This window comes from Osmia lignaria, chromosome 5 (assembly GCF_051020975.1).
Source record: "Osmia lignaria lignaria isolate PbOS001 chromosome 5, iyOsmLign1, whole genome shotgun sequence".
NCBI lineage: Eukaryota > Metazoa > Arthropoda > Insecta > Hymenoptera > Megachilidae > Osmia > Osmia lignaria.
Window position 1 is genome coordinate 12,098,087 of NC_135036.1, and position 19,414 is coordinate 12,117,500.

Here is a 19,414-nt window from a genome sequence, read left to right on the forward strand (position 1 = left end):
TTCGCCAGTTCCTATTACCAAGTAGAATCTCGTACTTACATGTACGTTTCTTCGTGCTTGGAGAAACTTCCTGGTCACGGACGACCATGGAGGAAGCTCTCGAACTGAAGAGAATTAGTTTCCAGGTATGTTCAGAGTCTCTCTTCAGGTTTCTCCAGATACCCCCTTTTATTCTCAACGAGGTGCAAACACTACCGAGGATGAGTTTAATTTTCAATGTTACTCGTCGTCCCCACTACGTGCATCGAGTTCTCGCACTATCCCGGCAAATGGATCTTCTAATTAATCATATTGGAATCAACTTAAAACAACTTAAAAGAAATTAGGTAATCTTATTATATTGCAGGAAAAAGAATATTCGATTTTAATTTAGTATCGTTCGTTCGTGCAAATGCTTGTTCCTGTTTTTCACAGAGTGGATCAGTTTAATCTTCCATCCAAAGATAAAAAGGAAATAGAATTGTTCGACTACGCTATCGCAATCGCTGCGTTTTCTCCTATTCCTGTACGTTGATGCTTTTAATTATGCGCACGGAAACTGAATGGACTGTAATTTTAAAATGCTTCGTTTCGACCTATTCACCGGTGCGACGAGGCTCGACGCGACGCGACGCCCTGTATTACGTGCAATTTCGACATTAACTTCAAAGAGACGGCCTCGAAATTTTCCATGCGCCCAGTTTATCGCAGCTAATTGCTCGTTCACAAAGTGTCGTCGTTCTTTACATTTTACCTGTTAATTGGGAAAGATGAGTTAACTCGTCATTCGAATGAAAGAGCACAGAAACGCGTGTTCGGTACGAGCTCGTATCTCTAACAGGTTGTTTTATGTTTCGACAGGTGTTTACTTTTTTCAAAGGAAATTGTCAAAGGAAAACAATTTAAAAGCTTTTTTCTACATTATAATAGGGTTTCTTTTCACTGTGTTTTAGTCAATGAACTTGTATAGTAGCTAATTATAGGTACACAAATGATAAAGCAGCAACTGTTGGTAAATAATTTCCACTTATATCGTATCAAGTATGTTTAAAAGGAAAAAGTACCCTGAACCTTCATCTTCTGCCACCTTGAAAACATGAAAATCTATCATTCAAAAAACGAAACGTCTCAAATGCATCCCTTGAAGAAGATGGGTATTTTTTATAATCGCAAGCGGCGATGAACTGACTGCTTTTCCGTCGAATAAAGAAAAACCATGGCGCGAAACGAAACGACTCGACGCGACGAGCTCGATCAAAAGCTTCACATCCTCGGTGGGGGATGTGAATGCGGCAAAGAAAAAAGAAAAAAAAAATAAAGAAGGAATAAAAGCGTTCCGAGAAAGAAAAGGGAGAAGAAGAGAACTGCTCGGCGGAAGTCGATGCATTAGGAGGTGCATCGCGGGAGAAAAGTGCAAGATGCAAAACACGCGAATTCCTTGAAACGCGAAGACGTAGACAAATGGCGTAGCTCTTCGAGAATCGAGACGAGAGCAATAAACAAGCGGTTAAGAGAGAAGAAAGAAAACGTGGAAGGACGACGAAACGAGCAAGCTGTGAACATTAAGCGTAAGCGAGAGGGTAGGAACAAGGATGTTGAGAAAAAAGAAAAAAGAAAAATTGAGAGAAAGGAAAAGATAACGAAGAAGGTCCAGGAACGAGACTGATGAGGGAAAGAGTGAGCCGAGGGTTGGGTAAAGTAGATACGGAAGGCGAAAACTGTTGGCGAGAAAAGAAAACCGGCGCGGCGACGCGACGGTACAAGAAGAAAGATAAATAGTCGAAAGTAAAGGAAAATAAGGGGATACTTGGGACAGAAGGGTGAAGACATGTTTGCGGAGATTCGGAACTTGTGACCAGTCGTCTGTGTATTATTTTCAGAAAAGTTTTCAGAAAACCTGGAATTAAATTTGTTTGCAACAGATAAGAAAGAAAATCACGTTTCGATGCTTTTATTACCTATTCAAATATCATGCCGCATCGTAAGCCGAAAAAATAAGTTTGTGGGATAACAGAATGATATGATGTGGCGAATACGGAACACAAAGCACGGGTATCGCGTTCGTTTCGTGACGACATTTAGGATAAGGAATTGCAATCCCGTGGGTTGTTCTGCAGGGAAATGAACCACACGTATAGGTGTCGTGATTGAAACGCAGATATAAATGCAGCTGTGAGCACGTATTCGTTTGCTCTGAAAATAGAACGGGAAGGTTTTCGTTTTATCGAAGGAAGGAAGTATTATCGCTGTTGCTCGAAGAATCGAATCTCTGGAGATCATACATACGTATCTAGCTGGATCGTTTCTACACGTTCGATGCTCTTATATTTGTGCATTCATTAAACCTACACGAGTAGGGTACTATGTATAATTCTACACATTCATGATGAAATCATAGTAATCCCGGAAGAGGAAAATTAATGCAATTAATTGACAATACGTTGAATTATATCGAATTACGTTCAGCAAGAGACAGAAAGAGAAATTTTTTCAAACCATTGTTTTATGACCTATTGAACCGTTTTATAACGTATTAAAATTTTCAATAGTACATATCGTTTGATATTATAAATAAGCAAAACTATTCCAACTCGACGTTAGTTTAACGTATAATAAAAAAAGAGCCGGAGCTAGAAACGAAATAGGTATACCTAATTATTATTTTTATGGTAAATATCAAAGTTATTAAAAAGAGACATCGGTGACGAAACTATTTCCATGGCAAGCCATGAACGAATTCCATCATGATTCGAATAATTGTACGCTTCGTTAACCGCGGCATTTCGCTACATCCGCAGCGGCAATTACTCGAATCCGGACTTTCGTGATTTCCCGCCATTGTCGTGGCCTCCTTCGAGCACCAGGAATTCTTCCAATTCAAGTATTGAAATTCGATAAATTGATTCGTTTCAAGCCGTGTTATTACGTTCTAGGGCGCTAAGGGAGACGGGCTTTTCACTTCTGCCATAAGGTTCGAGGCAAAGAGAGAGAGAGAGTTGTTCGGTTTCCGTTATTACGTGCTCGCCCTGCAAACCTGTGTCGGTCAAAGCGTATATGTGCACGCCAAGTAAATTCTGGCTTTACATCGACAATAGATGCCTCCGTTTCTGCCTTTCTGTCTCAAAGGAACCACCGAGACGGTTGGCAAAGAAAAATTCGAATGAGAAAGCGGTAGGAACGCTTTCTCAAATTCAAGAGTGTCTTTTATTGCATCTCTCTCATACGTATAAGACTTGTCTTTTATTTGGGACAATATTAGCAACAAAATCCAAGCTGGAATAAAGGAATCTTCCACGCTGTCGTTATAAATTTTTAAAACGTAAATTGCTAAGCAAACTCTCTCAATCTTTTCGAAATTACAAGTCAGCTAGGTTGTGCCTGGCAATACATCTTATCGCCTCCAACTAATAGTAGCTGAGATAGACGCAAGGCTAAATAAAAGGTAAGAGTCTTGACATCGGTGTCGTGACTAGAACACTAAAGCAACCCCTAAATCTTCTTGGAAATTCCAACTTTATTGAGGCCGTTCAAAGATAAGTCTTATCCTCGTCCGATTGAAATCGTTAATCGTTAATCGTTGAGTTGAAATAAAGCAACCTTTCCTCTTGACTTTGAACAAAAAGTCAAGATTCGACATTGTTAATTCTTTGAGAATAATTGTATTTCGATCGAAGTTGACATAGATTTCGGCTTATGTAGGATAAGAGAAATAATCTTTCAATGTCAAGACCAAGTAGGTACTATAAAAAGCTTTAACTTTTTCTTCGAAAATAACTGCTTATTACCTACTTATTACCTACTTAACCGATCAATTCTATTTATGGTAAAGAGTAAAGAACATTTTCTGCAAATAGTTTGCTCACAATACGCTCTGGATATTATTCGAATCGGCGCGGCGGGGTATACATAGATATTTTTACCTACATACATACGTGTCGGAAGAGATCAAGGAGTGTATTCATCCCTGAAGAGGTTAACAACCCCAAACTGTTTTCTTTTTCTCTAAAACAATTTGTCCTCTTTTTTTCTTCAAGCGTCGCGTCGATACGGTCAGAATGAGTGAAAACGTTTCGAAGGACCAGATTTCCAGTTCCCCAGTAATATTCTCATAGTCGGGATACACTTTTCCATCGGGTTATTTATTTTCTGATATATGCACCGAGACCGAGAATACATCCACTTGCATCAGCATCGAATTTCTTCCGTTGCTTTCCGTGCCAATTCGTTGAACCGGAAAACGTATCAGACCGAGCGAACCTTATTTTCCCAAGCATCGACTTCTGGTCCCACGAGTATCCTTCTATCGGATATTCAAACCGTAGATCGTTCTTATCTGCACGTTAAGCGAAAATCATTCGGCTCGCTTAAACGTTGTTGCCTTCTCTTCTTTCTTCTCCGTCTCGTGCCACTGCAAAATGGAACTCGTTGTCGGATTTAATTAAAGTGAAAATTGTCGCCCGACGAGAATCGTTTCCTCTTTTTGGAGGTGACGACGAGGACGATGACGACGACGACGATTTCTCGCGAAACAAATCGTCCTTTCAATCGGACATAGATTCATTCATTCATTCATCCAGTACTATTATTACAATAGTCTCTATGAAATCTGCTTCAATTTATATCCAACAGTGAATATTGCTTGAAATATTTTTTTTCTTTTATCGTTTGTTTAAGGTATTTGCACAGTTCACTTTAACAAAAGTCAGAAACTTGCCATCCCTGTTCTTGGTGTGTACCTTCTCGGAAATGGATTTTCAATCGAAATAGCAGCAAATGAAAACGATAGTTTGATCAATTTTGACAGAAACAAAATCTAGAGAATCGTTCTAAAAGTATGTAACTGCATTCCACGTTCTGCATATTTTAAAATTAAAAGAAGGACAATAAAAAAATGGTGTTTGCGGGAGAGTATTTAAAAGAAAATATTCCCGTAAAAATTAGAACAAAAGGAATAAAATAAACTAACCCTTCAAAGTTTCAGAATTAAGAAAAGAACCAAAAAAAAAAAAAAAAAAAAAAAAAAAAAAGTAGAAACAATGCAAGGAATCTTGATAGAGCCGAATTCTCTCTGCTCAACAATGTTTTCCATTGTTCTGTCGTGAAAATTGCTCCAGAAAATCGGGATATTGTGCCCAGTTTCGCACAATACCTTACAGAGCAACACGAAACGCGTTCCAACCAGCGCATTATCATCGACACATGGCGAAATAAATTAACGAGCAACAAAAGCACCACCGATAACCTCTGCTGTGAACTCGCTGAATTCGCTGCGGTCTGTTTAAAAAACAACCATACGCACCGCGGCGCCAGGATTGCGACCGAAGGATCGTGAATCATGAATTTTCGATACGCAATTATAAAATAGGCAGGCAACCCACAGCTGGAAAATTACCGTCTGTCGCGGTATAATATTAATTTCAAAATATTAATAAGTAAACGTGGTAAAAAATCAAAAACTTTTAGATTTTTGCAACAATAGAAGAATAGAAAACAGTTCTCTTTCAAAACGGACACGAGCATCGTTTCAAACATATCTCTATCGTATATCAAGCCGGCTAAAAAATGACCAAATGCGTGTATGTATTATATACATATGTATACATAGATTTCGTCTGGACATATATGTACATATATACATATAGCATTCTCTACGGGCGATGTTACTCATCCAGCGTTGTTGCAGGGCCCTTGCTGCACATCCGGTTGCACTCTGCGCAACGGCGATAAGTGCAGGGACGACAACGGGTGCAGGGACGCGAGCTTTTGCGACGGTCGTGGTCCCCAGTGCCCACCATCCATCAACAAACCTAACAAGACCATATGCAACGAGGAGTTCGTCTGTTACATGGGGGTGAGTATATACCCGACGTTTTCCCGCTTCCATTCTGTTCCAACCCCCCTCTCGACCGAATTCTATATCGTGTCTCATCTATTCATGCAACATCGTTGATGTACGAGCTAAAAATTTACAAAAGTAGTCACCTCCATTTGCTTGTCGGATTCTCTAAGACGCTTTTTAATGTTTCAAATGTTAATCATATTCTTCTATTTTCATGTTATATTTACCCTTTGAATGACGTTTCAAAGGAAATTGACAGGGCTCATGTAGGTAATAACGGTTTTAGCCACCATGCGATCGAGATTTTTTCGGCGAATAAATATTCTTCTAAGGATTCTACGTACTATATGTATACACGGTTTTAAATCTACCCTCGAGACGCTATACGCGCGAGATAGAAAAGGAAAGTCTACCGCGCCGCGTAGGCAAATGCAACGCGTATCTGCATAGTCCAAGGATTCGTCTCTGAACTGAACGGAAGGTATCCAGACGCGTCTACAACATTACTTGTTCGACTTTCCTAAAGCTTTCACCAATCTTTAGGGAATTTTCAGGGAAATTTTTCATAAATTCCTCGTATATTCATTTGGAAAAGAGTAACTTTATATCGTCTGTACAACCTGTTACGATTTCTATCATATAATATGATAGAATCGCAGAAACAAAATGAGCAAAATGAATTATCATTGAATCACCACTATTATCCTAAGGTTATAATTTTTCTTTCCTAAACGTGTAAGAACTAAAAACAATCAAGCGTTGCATCTTTCGCTGGAACAGAAGGTGACCAACAAAGGAAATGGATTGCCAAGCAAGGCTATCTCCCTCCACTTGCAAGCAGAAACATTCGATTACGGTCGGCCGAGCGGAAAACGCGTTTCAACCACACACTACACACGCGCAACAGTTCGACTCGGTATGCACCAGTGGTCAGGAATCGATACTCCCAAAATAGTAACTTTCTAATCTGCAAGTAGAATAACGTAACGGAACGAGTCGAGACAACAGAGGCAGTCGGCTGCCTTTTGCAATTTGCTTTACCGTTTTCGCGCCGTCGCGCGTCGACCGACTATCAAATAACGACTTGATTGTTCTTAAGGCACCATAGTACAGCACAGTACAGCTCAGCACAGTACAGCACAGCACAGCACAGCACAGCACAGCACAGCACAGCACAGCACACCTCATCTCATCTCATCTCATCTCATCTCATCTCATCTTACCTCACCTCACCTCACCTTATCACAAAACGAAGAAAATATTCAGCTACAATGCTTGCTTAATCGTAATATATAAAAACAAGAAATACCTAAGTAAAGAAAATTTTATCCTAGTCCAATCTGCGTGACAGCAGATTTTTTTCATTTTATTTATCGTCGCTCTATTTGTAAAGCGAAGGAATGTTTGAGTTATAAGGGTAATATCTTTGATGATGCTGGTATCATCAGTTACCTGGTATTCAAAGGTTTACACACGTTGCTTGACACATTATCGGGTTCTCGCATTGCTTGCAGGAGTGCACCGGCAGCATTTGCCTGGCTTACGGCCTGGAATCCTGTCAGTGCATCGCTGGGCCCGAGGATCCTCCTACCAAAAGCTGCGAACTGTGTTGTAAATTGCCAGGAGAGGATCAACCATGCCGGTGAGAAACTATATCTCATATGCTGGTGTGTCGCGAAATTAAAGCAGAAACTGATCGTTCGACTGCCATGAACAATTCAAAAACAACAGAATCTTCCTTTTTCTAATTGCGACAATAATTGTAAAACTGATTGTAAGTAACATAATACATACCTTATCGTTGATCTTGCGAGTTTACTATGGATTCGTACTTTGAACTTACAATTAGGAAGTCGAAAATATTTGAGTACATATCAGAGACGGATCAAATAAACCAGACGTCATTGGAGGAAACGCGTCTGTTTACAGATCATCGTTCGCATGGAATTCAGCGCCGTACGATATTCCTGACATGCTGTCGAAACCAGGCACGCCATGCAACGATTACAATGGCTATTGCGACGTCTTCCAGAGATGTCGTGAGGTAATATTCTAATATCCAAGCAATGCAATTCACGTTCGCGTCGACTGAATAGGAAACCAAAAGAAATTTCAAACTTCATTGACATCTGTTTCATTATTCCATCCTTTTTTTTACAATAAAATGTTTGATTGAAAATGATTGAAAATGTCACGTTTTCAATTAAATTTTTAATTTTTAATATTTATCCTATTCACATTTTATAAAAGACGAAAGAAATAACGATGGCTTTAGGTGGATCCCAGCGGACCTCTGGCAACTTTGAGACGGCTTCTTCTATCGGATGCCAGCTTAGCGAGCTTTCAACGCTGGTTGGTCGATCATTGGTACCTCCTTGTCGTCGTTATTTTCATTTTACTATTACTTCTGGTAAGTAAAAATATCACCGACCGGCAGTACCCTCCTTTTCCTTACATTACAGTTAAGTAAACAATTTTTGGACCTCGCTTGAGACTTGGTTTGCAGAACCGTTTCGCTGGACAATTTCTAGGCAAACTTTTCAATAGTCGATGATTCTTCAAACTAAACCCCATTCGTTTTCACAGCAAAACGAAACAAAACGATGTAGCTGGAACGGTCGGCACAAAAACAGCATTGAGACATATCGAATATCCGTTTAAACCCAATTATCCGACTTGTCAATTAATGAAAATTGCACAGATGCATAAAAGACACGCCAGTAACAGTTGCATGTTTCAACTGTCGCCGAATAAAAATAGAAAGTATTGCAAATATTGCGTGAAAAAAAAAAAAAAATAGGTTACAATTCCACTCCATTCGCTTTGTTTTGTCCCACTGGTAAATACCGCGAAATATTTTGCCGATTTCTGTATTTTTCGTTTAATTTTAGCTCAATTTCAATTTCAGCTCAATACAAATGGATTCCATAAGGGTTTATATTTTTGGCAATATAATTTTTAAATCCTATCCTTTCATCTCTGCGTTGTCTGTTTGATCAAAGTCAGGATAAAGTCAGGAAAAAATGTGATTTACCTGTGATCGCAACCGTTGATAGTAAGATGCAATCGTATTAGGGAATTGCAATTAAGTGCGGGATGATGTCGCTCAAGATATATTGTAAATTCGATTTCACGCAAGTTGGCGGCGTCGCAGCACGGAAGTTGGCCAAAGCAGCCGGAAATTCATCCGGAGATAGGATTAGAGTGGTGACAGTAACACGACGCTGCCAGAAATTATATTATAAACCGTATCCCCTGGTAGCTGCACGAAAGATAATGTAACCATAAAACTTTTCCTCGAGAAAGCGCTGTTAAGGCGAGACCGGAGATAGCTTCTTATAAAACAACTAAAATACTAAACAAGTACAAATTACTCCCCTTGCGATGCATGTACCTACTTACTTATTAGTCGAGTATCGGGTACATACATACAACTCGATGTACTCGAAAATCTTATCCAAAATGCAACAATTTTCAGCTAATTGTCTAATTTTATTAAATTCCTTCTCTGTTACAGATGTTCGTAACGCGTTTAGTGAAGAAACGTCGCGACAATCGTTTAAAAATCTCTTCGACCATGGACAATCAATCCAATATGAACGACGAACCATCGAAAGAATCTTCTTCCTTACGAAAAATACAATCCATGAACATCTCCAGACTAAAAAGAAGACTGGTGGAGACGATGAAGAGTATAATAGCGTCTCCCAGACGTAAAAAGGAAGCGTTTTCGCAAGGAGATTCATTCATATCGCGAATATCTCAACTGTTGGTCAATGATTCGTCTCGTATTCGTTCTGAGAAACAATCCTCGAACGAAGTCGAACAACTGTACAAAAATAACGATGAAATGACGAAAAACGACGCTGAGGATACTTCGGTGAGACAAAAAGTTGCGGTCAAAAGGACGACGAGGGTCGTCGTCTCGAAGAGTAAGAACGATGGCTGGAGACGATTCTCTTTATTGTTGGTTGGTAATCGTGGTACAAGTTCCTCTTTGGGACGAAGAAAATTGAACAACGGTAAATCGATGAGTGGACAGACTTGGAGGAAAAGCGTGCAAGTTGATAAATTGTGCAACACGACGAAGACGATCGTAAATCCGTGTAGAAATGTGGACAGGTACCAAACGGAACCTCTGGTGATGCCTGACACACCGGACACTCCTGGTGACACTTTGGAAACGAGGGTTCAGACATCTGATTTAACTGTGCTATTAGCTGACAGTTAGTTTCGAAGGAATCTGTGATTAAACTTATGGGCTCATGATCGATTGGAATGTATTTATGCGAACCATTCCGTGGAAATATTGATTGTAAGTTGTCTTCTTAATCCTTGAAATTTTAACCTTTTCAACTCACTGATTATTTTTTCCCAACTTCAAATTATAAGCTAAGAAAATTCGTCAAATGTATATTAATCTAAAATTCATATTTCATCGCGAACGTCCATAGCACACAAACGGTTCAAGTTGGCTACCAAAATTCTTCTTTAACTTGAAACTAACGTAACAAATATTAATTGAGATACTATAAAGAAAACAGATTATTCTAACACTCGACGGAAGCTTTTACTTTGATTTGAACAATCGTAAAGGTCCCCACGGTGTGGTTTGTACGGTAAAACGGTCAAGTTTGAGGAGAACTTGCGACGAAAGTCCGTGTGTAAATATTGTACACAGAATCTTGTAAAACGATATCATGGTAGATTAGTTTATAGAATAAGGGTGAGAAGTTCGCGTAGGGCCGACAGTTTGCGTAACCGGAGTGGATTCTTGTAATTTGTGTAGTTCAAACAGCTCTTCGCGTAGAAGCGGACCAAAAGTAGAGGGGGGGGAAAAAATATGATCGTCCAGCGCTAAAATCGTAGACGTGTATATAAAAAGCGATTCATTGTTACTGTAAAATAAAACAGACGTTATCATTCGTTTACTAACATCCAGTCAACTGATGTACTTCAGCTCCCCTGGTTTCCTTTCTCTCCGTTTACAATTATTGTTAGTTCTACTAAGTTGTTGTTTTGCATTCTTAAATGCAAAATCCAAAGCCCAAACATTTTTCTATTAAATAATATATTAAACGGATAATTAGGATATTTGTTACATGATGTTTTTTTCATTAAAATTCTACGATTCTACGATTTGAGTAAAAATATCTTAATAATTTAGTATCATCAGCAACTATGGTTTTAATTACATTCCAATATTTACTTACATATATTTGAAAAAAAAAAAAAAAACGTATACTTACCAATATTCTTCTGATTGATATATCTTCTCGTTAATGAATGTGTACTGAATAATAACGAAAGGTAAGTTTATATGTAATTAATTTAGAAAACGTAATATATTAGGAAATGTAATAAAATTAAATCCGACAAATAGTGATAACGACCAACAGGTCATAAAATTCTGTAAATTCTATCATTAAAGAAACCAAATTTCATATTGTCCAACACTATTGATGTGGTCAAAAACAACTAAAATCTCGCTGAAAACTACCCTATCGATTATACAATGTATAATTATTTCAAATAAAAATGAATTAGCGTCACTCTACTAAAAAACAAAAACAATTGTCATGATCAGGCGTTCAAAAAATATACTGCTGTATGAGTCTGCCCACCTATCATAAGAAGTCCTATGAGAATAACGCAATCCGATTGGTCGTACTCTAACTAAGATCACACGTACTTTCGGTCCTGACACATGATTGGTCAAAGCGGTCACATCTATTATTTAGGCTCGTATAAAAGTAGGGGGTTCTATTGCCTCTGTGCCATCCCGCGAAACTTCTTGTAATTGGTGCACGCTACTTACATATATCTATCATCTTGTGGGACTTTGTGTTTTACGATCTGAAATACCGATATAGCTTAAAACAATTCATACCAGTCGTTTAGTTGCGCCCTCTACGATTAGGAACGGTAATTTTAAGAACGAAACAAGTAAGTATTACTTACTTAGATAGTAAATGCGAGCAATCTCGGCATCAAAACCAAGATTATAATACCATACCCATACATTTAAGTACCTACTTACTTTTATTAGTGTATATATAACATTCAATAACTGTTTGATTTTCGATAAATTATAAAAATAAAACTTACAGTAAAACACATTAGTTACCTCTCAATATCGTATTCTCGAGGGTCCCCTGAGATCCCAAGGTGAGGTTAGGTCTGCATGTGCAGTACACAACAGTCGGTATAACAGTCGTGCTTGTTTCATCGTACCTCGCAGGAGGTATGATGGATAGGTCGTAGTCACTAAGTACTATGTATTTTGGGATATTTATACATACTTACGGATTTATTAGTGTTGTATCGTGTAGAAATTCATGTGTTTTGAGAATCGAATGCACGTTTTTTACGATGTAATTTTCATGCATTTTAGCATATTTATATCTATGTTGGCATATATGTATTACTACCGTGTTTTATGATATGGTTATGTGCAATGGTCTTAATTGTTCATTTGTATGCCTACAGTTTATTCAATTCAATTACAAGTTCTATATCTTTAATTTTTGCGGGTACTTAAATAACAAAATAAAAAATGTTTCATACAAAGAGGAATACATTATGTATGTAATGCAACAGTCACCCTTATTTTATATGTACAATGTATTATACTTTGCTACCTAATGAGTTGTAATATGTTTTGTAATATAGATTCTATGTCGTCATCGTTATTTGTTACCTTTAAATCCCACGTGTCTACATCATCCAAGTTGCACTCAGTTTCTGAATCATCGATACCTGTATAACATGTATTGACACGCATGTACCATAAGAATTGAAAGAACACAATGTCAGTTCGTGTAACATTTTGTCTTGTTAGTATACCTGGAGTAAAAATCCATCCCCGTTTCTCCCTAACCGCTTCATCTGAAGTGATACAAATTGTTTTGCAGACTTCTTTAAAATTCTCTAGAAACCATTGTACATCAGTTTTTCTGCGTACATCACTTATTATCCATATTGACTTACTATAAGCTATAAAAAAAGTTTGTGTAAAAGAGAGATACAATATTATTTCTTGTATAAAAAACAATTATCTACCATTATACATGTTTATAGCTGCGCGACAAAAGTAGCCATAATCTTGGTTTCTGATACTTTCTCCCCACTTTGCCATTTTAAAACGATAATTTTCTTTATATTTTCCATCGCCCATGAGTCGATCAAGATCAAGACCTAATGATTTAGCCCAGTGCAATTTAATTGGTCCTGATAATTTTATAACAACGCTATTATCAGGACCAATTCTGACAAAAAAGAAAAAATATATCGATAGTCATAATAGATTAAAGTTTCATTATAATCGTCATTATCACAATCACCGCAAATAACTACATTCCCCGTACTATCGTGAAGGGTTTATTACCTTTCCTGTACAGCGTTTGCGATATAATCTTTGCCACATTTTCGTTTACCACTAAATAATAAAATCGTTCGTGGTTTCAAAATATTTTCCACGATTTTTGTAGCGTGATCTTCGGTAACATGACCAGCCGCCATTTCATACTACATATATTATACATACATACATATTTATGTATTTATATAATACCTACATACGACATTTAAATATCCTGTGTGGACGTATCAACGTACGATTCGAGACCAGCTAAATTAATACATGTATACGTTCTTTAATTAAATCATTTAGATACGCGTTTCAATACAACATTAAATTTTTTTATAATTGCGACTGGATTTAATTTCATTTTAGCTCACCACTATAAAAGAATTTCTTACTTTACGATCTTTAAATATTCAGACTTTAAAATATAACAGCGTCAAGCAAAATAATAACGTTAAAGAAAATATCGTTAAATCAGAACGGAAGAAACTTGTTTCTTAACTTTTATTATAACAAATTTGTTTACATACAAAAAGATTTATTTTGTACCCTCACGTTTGGCCTCTCGCAAGGCCTTACGTTTCTCTGCTCTTTTCATTTGCTCTTTCGGTTTCAAATTATGTTTCTTTGCAAAACGTTGATTCCTTAGAAATTTCAGGTCCATCTAAAAAATATCACAACATATAATAATGTACGTACATATGTATGCTAAACATATAATAATATTATTCTACTATAATTCCAAACTACAGTTATAGCAACGAAATTATACGAATTCAACTGAAGAAATTAGAGACATACGCCTAGTGTGGATTCGTGTCTGTAACGTTTAGGTTTCTTGATACCATTACGGTGAGCTTTGCGATCTGTAAACCAAAAAGAGCGTATCTGAATACATTATTACAATTAAGTTTTAAATTTTATATTTCAAATTTTAATACAGAAAACTTGATATAAAATATTTTATACTTACTCTGATTATGATTAGTGTGATTTTTAGACTTTGCCATTTTCTCGTTTTAACCGGCCTAAAACAACAATAAGCATTATCAGTTACAAAATGATGTATTTAAATTGAACGTAGAAATAATAATATTTGGGGTTAAGTGTTTTGTTACGAAATTGATTTGCTTTAAAAACTCATTAAACAGGGAAAAGAGAAGAAAGAATACGAGAAACTAAGACAGAATAAATTTGTTTAATATTCAAGAATAATTCCGGAACGCTATAGCATTGATTATTTAAAGATTACATTGATACTTTGCAACATACCTTTACTTACGTCAACTACTCACGACAATCGAAGAAAGAAGACATGAAAAAGGAAAGAAGAAACGGATGTAGACTGCAGCGCCATATGCTCTTTTATTATTTCAGTATATGTATGTATATGTAAGTACTTACTTGCTTAGGTATCGGCTGATAGCCGAATATACCGAACAATGCCCAGCAGGGCCGACCGGTCTTCGTCGGGAAGGAAGGTCTCGCCATTTCGCAACGAAACATTTTTAATCATTCGCATTTATGTTATTTTTGCAACTATTTGTTCGGTGCAAAATGTGGACACAGATTACGACAGTAAGTCAAACGCGATCTCACTTAAAACTTACGTTGCAATCCAATAAAACGAAAAAGTAAATAATAATCATTTGTATTATAGATATTTGTGTATTACATAAGTTTAAGATAACAATCACACTTTTATGCAATTACACCTGGAAATTCTATTCACGCCGAAAAACATAAAAGCGCATAACTGCGCGTTGACATACTAACCAAGAAAATCGTCATAAAATATACATATGTATGTACAGTATGTGTCAATTATTTAAATTTCACAATAACCGTTTGTGACAAACGGGCTGTTCGATTCGATCTCTTTGGTAGGATTTAATCAAAATGCCGATGTTAACATAAACCTCATGGACTGAATGCATGTTATAAATTGTCCTTTGAACAACCATAATCCATAAAAATTAAACTACAGGAACACGAAATAATTACATAATACTTTTTTTTTAACGTTTTCATTCGAAAACATGCCGTAAAAAGAAGATAGTATGTATTTTAAATTAAGTTCTGCATCCGCAGATGAATCCATCTTAATTGTACGTGTACTTTTCTGTGGACACATCAATGCTTCACATTTACGTTTAATATTTACATACATCATTTTTTAATATACATATTATATCATTAAGTTACGAAATGCGTAGTTACCTACGAAATACTATGATTTATAAACCATAGATTTGTTTGTGTAATATAATCCAATCTAGAATTTTTTGTTGAATTTGTCTTTTTTCTGATAATACCTTAGCAGCTTTCTGAAATTTTTCTTCGTTTCTGCGTACGTACATCTTTGCATCTTGTTCTAACTGACTAATCTTTTCAGGACGTATTTCTACCATCGACAACATTTCGGTCAAGTACGGATTAAACCGAAAATAAACGTGTTCCGGTAACAAATCGTTAAGCATCGTGTGTACAGCTGTATAATAAAATAATTGTTGGTATTATAAAACTTAGGATTAATTCAATCCATTCGGATTTTTTTATTTTATTTTTTATTTTTTTTGTTACAGTATGTATATTGTAAAACGTTACCTTCCGTATCAGTTGCGCTATCTAAAATTTTATAAAATTTATCTTTCCAACTTGAAATCACAACATTCGGAGAGTCATTATTGTTTTCATAAATTCGATTTGGCGTTCGTCCAGTTCCAAATGACACAACACACTGAATTGGATTATTTGGCCATAATTGTTTGGCTTCGTGTAAAGCGACAGCGCATGGATTATTTACGAGTATACCTGTGTAATCGGAAGTCAAATATTTCAATACGTTTTTCACTCGTATAAAGTATCTGCTTTGTTTTCATATTCTTTTTATTTTACGAAAACGATCATTTTTACCTCCATCTTGATGAAGGTATTCACCGTGTTTAAACTCTTCGAAATAACTAGGCGCTGCCGCAGACGCTCTTACAGCTTCCCACAATTTGTGTTTGTGAGATCCTATGTATTGACTTTCCACTTTATATGGCAAAGTATAATTTCTGAATACATAACCCATTACACGCGCATGATTTACTATAGCTGATATAGCTGAAAACTAAAGAATACTTGTCATGTATAATTTAACAAATTTTTTATCTTCGATATTTGTAAGAAACTACGTAAAACTCGTTCGCTAAGCATAATTTGATATGTATACCGCAGTTCACCCGAGTCCATAACTGCGACGCGCAGGTTGGAAGATGGTGGGGGAACGCAGCGAGCTCTCTGCTAATCGCTTTCTACTTCGTTCGGGAGTCTCGCCAATCAGAGCGAAGATGCGCACGAAAGAACGAAAAGTGGTCTTTTCGCAGTTATGAACTGTGGTGAAGTACGGTATATGTATGTACCTTTGGAACAGTTGGATCACGTACAGTTTTTATAAGGGTTTTATCTCCCAAATGTTCTTGCAATAATTTCTCCCACAGTGCGGTATCATAATATCCATGGCTCCATACTAAATTACTTGTACCTTTTATAGCACTTTGAGTGAATACTTTAGCGCTTAATTCCTTGTATAATTCCGATATTTCGTTTAATGATTTTCGTTTATGTCCTAAACAAAATTTCATCGTTTAGAGATAAACATATAGACATAAAATATGAAATTATTCGGACAATTACACTGTAATATAAAATATAACAAATTTTGCGTTAAACGAATACGACTTTTATACGCCAATGCGTTAGGTATTTAAATGAAAAAAATAATAATAATGGCAAATAGGCAGATCTTAGGTAATAATATAATTATAAACTACTAAGAAATATGTACATACCTAAAATAACTGCAAGAATTGCTCCTGTACTCACACCACATATATAATCAAACATCTCGTACGTTTTCTTGCCTGTTAACTCCTCAAGTTTCTTCAACATTTCTATGACTAATACACCACGCATACCGCCTCCATCAATAGAAAGAATTCTAATACCTTTACCAGGCAGTGGATCGGTATAACCTAATACTGCTAACGCTTCTCGAACAGATGCTGTAAAATTTGTATCTTTGAATTAACAAGATTCAATTGAATAGGATAATGATTTAATATCGCATCATACCCATTATTTCTTCATGTTTAGTTCGATGGCGAATGTTTAACAACACTTGAATTGCACCTTCTTTTATAGCGTAATGCCTCGCTTCAGGATATTGATCAATGTGTAATAAAAAGTCTTCAATTCTTCTCCAGCGCGAAGCATTGGATTCGGCACTTACAATACTGTTTAAAATATGACGTGTTCTAGATGCAATACTATGCATTGGTATATTTTTCTGAACATTTATCTTCCACTTTGGTTGAACAATCAACTTTGTTGCTTTACTTTTAACAGTTAGTTTAAATATTAACATATCAAAAGCTTGAAAGAAAGCATGAGTTTTCGTGTCAGTTGGCACTTTGCCGTTACTCGTTGTTTCCTTGTAAATTTGCTATAACAATCATGAAAAGAATGAATAAAGAATCACATTTTTATACGTTATACATACTTTTCATATACTACTCGAAACACACAACATACTTTCTCATGTTTAATAAAATCAGCCGATAATGTTTCACCTTTTCCAGACTCTAATGTAATCTTCTCAGTAGACGTTTTGTTGTTACCGGACTGATCAGAACTTAACGCTTTATCGTCGTGCGTAATCTTCGACAGTTCAGTTGGCGAGAATCTTTTCAGAGCATTAATTTGTGAATATGTCACTTTTTGCAAGAAATCAAGCCAATCCTTGAATAGAATTATTTGTAAATTTTTATTATAACCAGATTTATTGAAATAATCCTTCAATTGTGTTAAAATTTTTGAATGACTCTGCATAGACATTTTACTATTCCACAGAATAATATTTATACTATTAAGCAATCTATTATCGTAGACTTTTTCACCGTGATTCTTATCTCGATCACCATTCGTAAATCGTCTGTAATAAAAAAAAAATTACATCATACATTTAACTCTGTATCAGAATAGCAATAGAATGGAATAGAACATACGACAGCATTAATAGAACACAGATAACCTACAGGAATGAAAATAATTAAATGTTATTTGTAAGTAATTACCTCAGGATAAGGTATTTTTATCGCTAGTTGCTCACAAAGTGAATAAAACAGTTACAAAAGTCTTGTAGTGAAACTCGTAAAGATATCGGATGTGATGCGGCTGTCAAAATCAGCTGATGCGCATAATGTCGAAAAATCTACCAAGAGCTATATTTAAAGATGCTTTTTCGAGAAGCAAGACACTTATTTGGTAAGGAGAACTATTATTAATTTGGTTGCAAGTTCCACGTACTCTGTACGCGCATTTAAATAACGTACAGAATTACTACTATGCCATTATACATATGATACACAATACGTTTCATAAAGCACTATGTATGTACATTTGATGCACGATGCAAGCGCTATATTTTGTACGGTACGAAGAAAGGCAACAGATAATCCACGAAGATTGATTCAACGCAAACTGGTTAAACTTTGTCTCATGGGCCCACAAATTTTTGGTTAAAAATTATCAAATCTTGTAGTTTTTGACCTGAAAAGTCCGAAAATGCAAGTTAACAGTTTAGGAAACCAGTAGTTTAAAAGATACGAGTACATAAAAATGTGTGTACTTGGCGTACTTTGACAGGTCAGTACGACGCCATATTGACTCTTCCCTGCAACCGATATGAAATATGTACTAACGTCGTTTGTTTGGTTGGATAGGAGTATAGCTACCGCAAGAAAGGTTGGGTTACATAGGATGATCAGAGAGAGAAGGAAGTAACAGGGGATAGCGGATAAGTAAGGATATCAGCGTGTCTGAAATTGGATTAATATATTTATGAAAAAAATACCCTCTTCATCAGTCATTTCGCTACCTATACCTTGAACCACGGAATTTTGTTTATTAGAGAATAGTGTTTATTAGAATGTAAGGTGCAGTTAATAAATGAAAGGTATTATATAAATGAATAAAAGTTGAATGTTCCATATGTATATCGTAATATATATATATATTGAAAGATGGGATGTGGGAAAATAAAGCAGTAATATTTTATTACAAATTCTTTTTTTATTCATGGAAACATATAGTGAATTTTTTACTGAACTTCAGTTCTAATTTAATTATACGTATCGATACCATTCCTAATTGATGTATGTATATCGATACGTATCGATACCAAA

General features: G+C 36.1%; 4 protein-coding genes and 1 long non-coding RNA gene across 13 annotated transcripts in view; 2 read left to right on the forward strand and 3 right to left on the reverse strand.

Annotated features, from left to right (window-relative positions):
• LOC117605030 (disintegrin and metalloproteinase domain-containing protein 10) overlaps positions 1–12,198 on the forward strand; it is a 142,904-nt gene extending 130,706 nt beyond the window's left edge. For 5 of the 7 annotated variants that reach the window (XM_034325804.2, XM_034325806.2, XM_076688280.1 and 2 more), the window contains 5 exons: positions 5,663–5,830; positions 7,333–7,460; positions 7,748–7,862; positions 8,094–8,228; positions 9,336–12,198. In XM_034325804.2, the coding sequence (XP_034181695.1) occupies positions 5,663–5,830; positions 7,333–7,460; positions 7,748–7,862; positions 8,094–8,228; positions 9,336–10,049 (1,260 nt within the window). In that variant the 3' untranslated portion in view covers positions 10,050–12,198. Of the gene's footprint in view, positions 1–5,662; positions 5,831–7,332; positions 7,461–7,747; positions 7,863–8,068; positions 8,229–9,335 lie in introns of all 7 variants that reach the window. The other 2 variants (XM_034325809.2, XM_076688282.1) reach the window with 2 other exon arrangements.
• Positions 12,199–12,364: 166 nt separating this feature from the next.
• On the reverse strand, positions 12,365–13,564 carry Pmvk (Phosphomevalonate kinase). Its single transcript, XM_034325810.2, has 4 exons — positions 13,206–13,564; positions 12,881–13,086; positions 12,665–12,814; positions 12,365–12,577 (listed from the first exon to the last, which is right to left on the reverse strand). The coding sequence occupies exons 1-4, from the start codon at positions 13,337–13,339 to the stop codon at positions 12,456–12,458; spliced, it is 612 nt and encodes a 203-aa protein (XP_034181701.1). The 5' UTR covers positions 13,340–13,564; the 3' UTR covers positions 12,365–12,455.
• A 109-nt stretch (positions 13,565–13,673) lies between these two features.
• RpL29 (ribosomal protein L29) lies at positions 13,674–14,576 on the reverse strand. 2 transcript variants are annotated; one of them, XM_034325812.2, is made up of 4 exons: positions 14,457–14,576; positions 14,158–14,212; positions 13,986–14,050; positions 13,674–13,848 (listed from the first exon to the last, which is right to left on the reverse strand). In XM_034325812.2, exons 2-4 carry the CDS (start codon positions 14,192–14,194, stop codon positions 13,723–13,725), a joined length of 228 nt encoding a protein of 75 aa, XP_034181703.1. In that variant the 5' UTR covers positions 14,195–14,212; positions 14,457–14,576; the 3' UTR covers positions 13,674–13,722. The 2 variants fall into 2 exon arrangements, with proteins under 2 accessions (XP_034181703.1, XP_034181704.1); XM_034325813.2 differs by having other exon boundaries at positions 14,467–14,556.
• LOC117605035 (uncharacterized) lies at positions 14,576–19,090 on the forward strand. The gene is made up of 3 exons (XR_004581561.2): positions 14,576–14,762; positions 14,845–18,875; positions 18,953–19,090. It is a non-coding gene; the product is annotated as an uncharacterized LOC117605035 (long non-coding RNA).
• LOC143305304 (calcium-independent phospholipase A2-gamma) lies at positions 15,273–18,065 on the reverse strand. 2 transcript variants are annotated; one of them, XM_076688284.1, is made up of 8 exons: positions 17,763–18,065; positions 17,304–17,673; positions 17,021–17,233; positions 16,592–16,797; positions 16,101–16,299; positions 15,792–15,998; positions 15,405–15,675; positions 15,273–15,323 (listed from the first exon to the last, which is right to left on the reverse strand). In XM_076688284.1, exons 1-7 carry the CDS (start codon positions 18,063–18,065, stop codon positions 15,422–15,424), a joined length of 1,752 nt encoding a protein of 583 aa, XP_076544399.1. In that variant the 3' UTR covers positions 15,273–15,323; positions 15,405–15,421. The 2 variants fall into 2 exon arrangements, with proteins under 2 accessions (XP_076544399.1, XP_076544398.1); XM_076688283.1 differs by having other exon boundaries at positions 15,273–15,675.
• Positions 19,091–19,414: the final 324 nt, after the last annotated feature.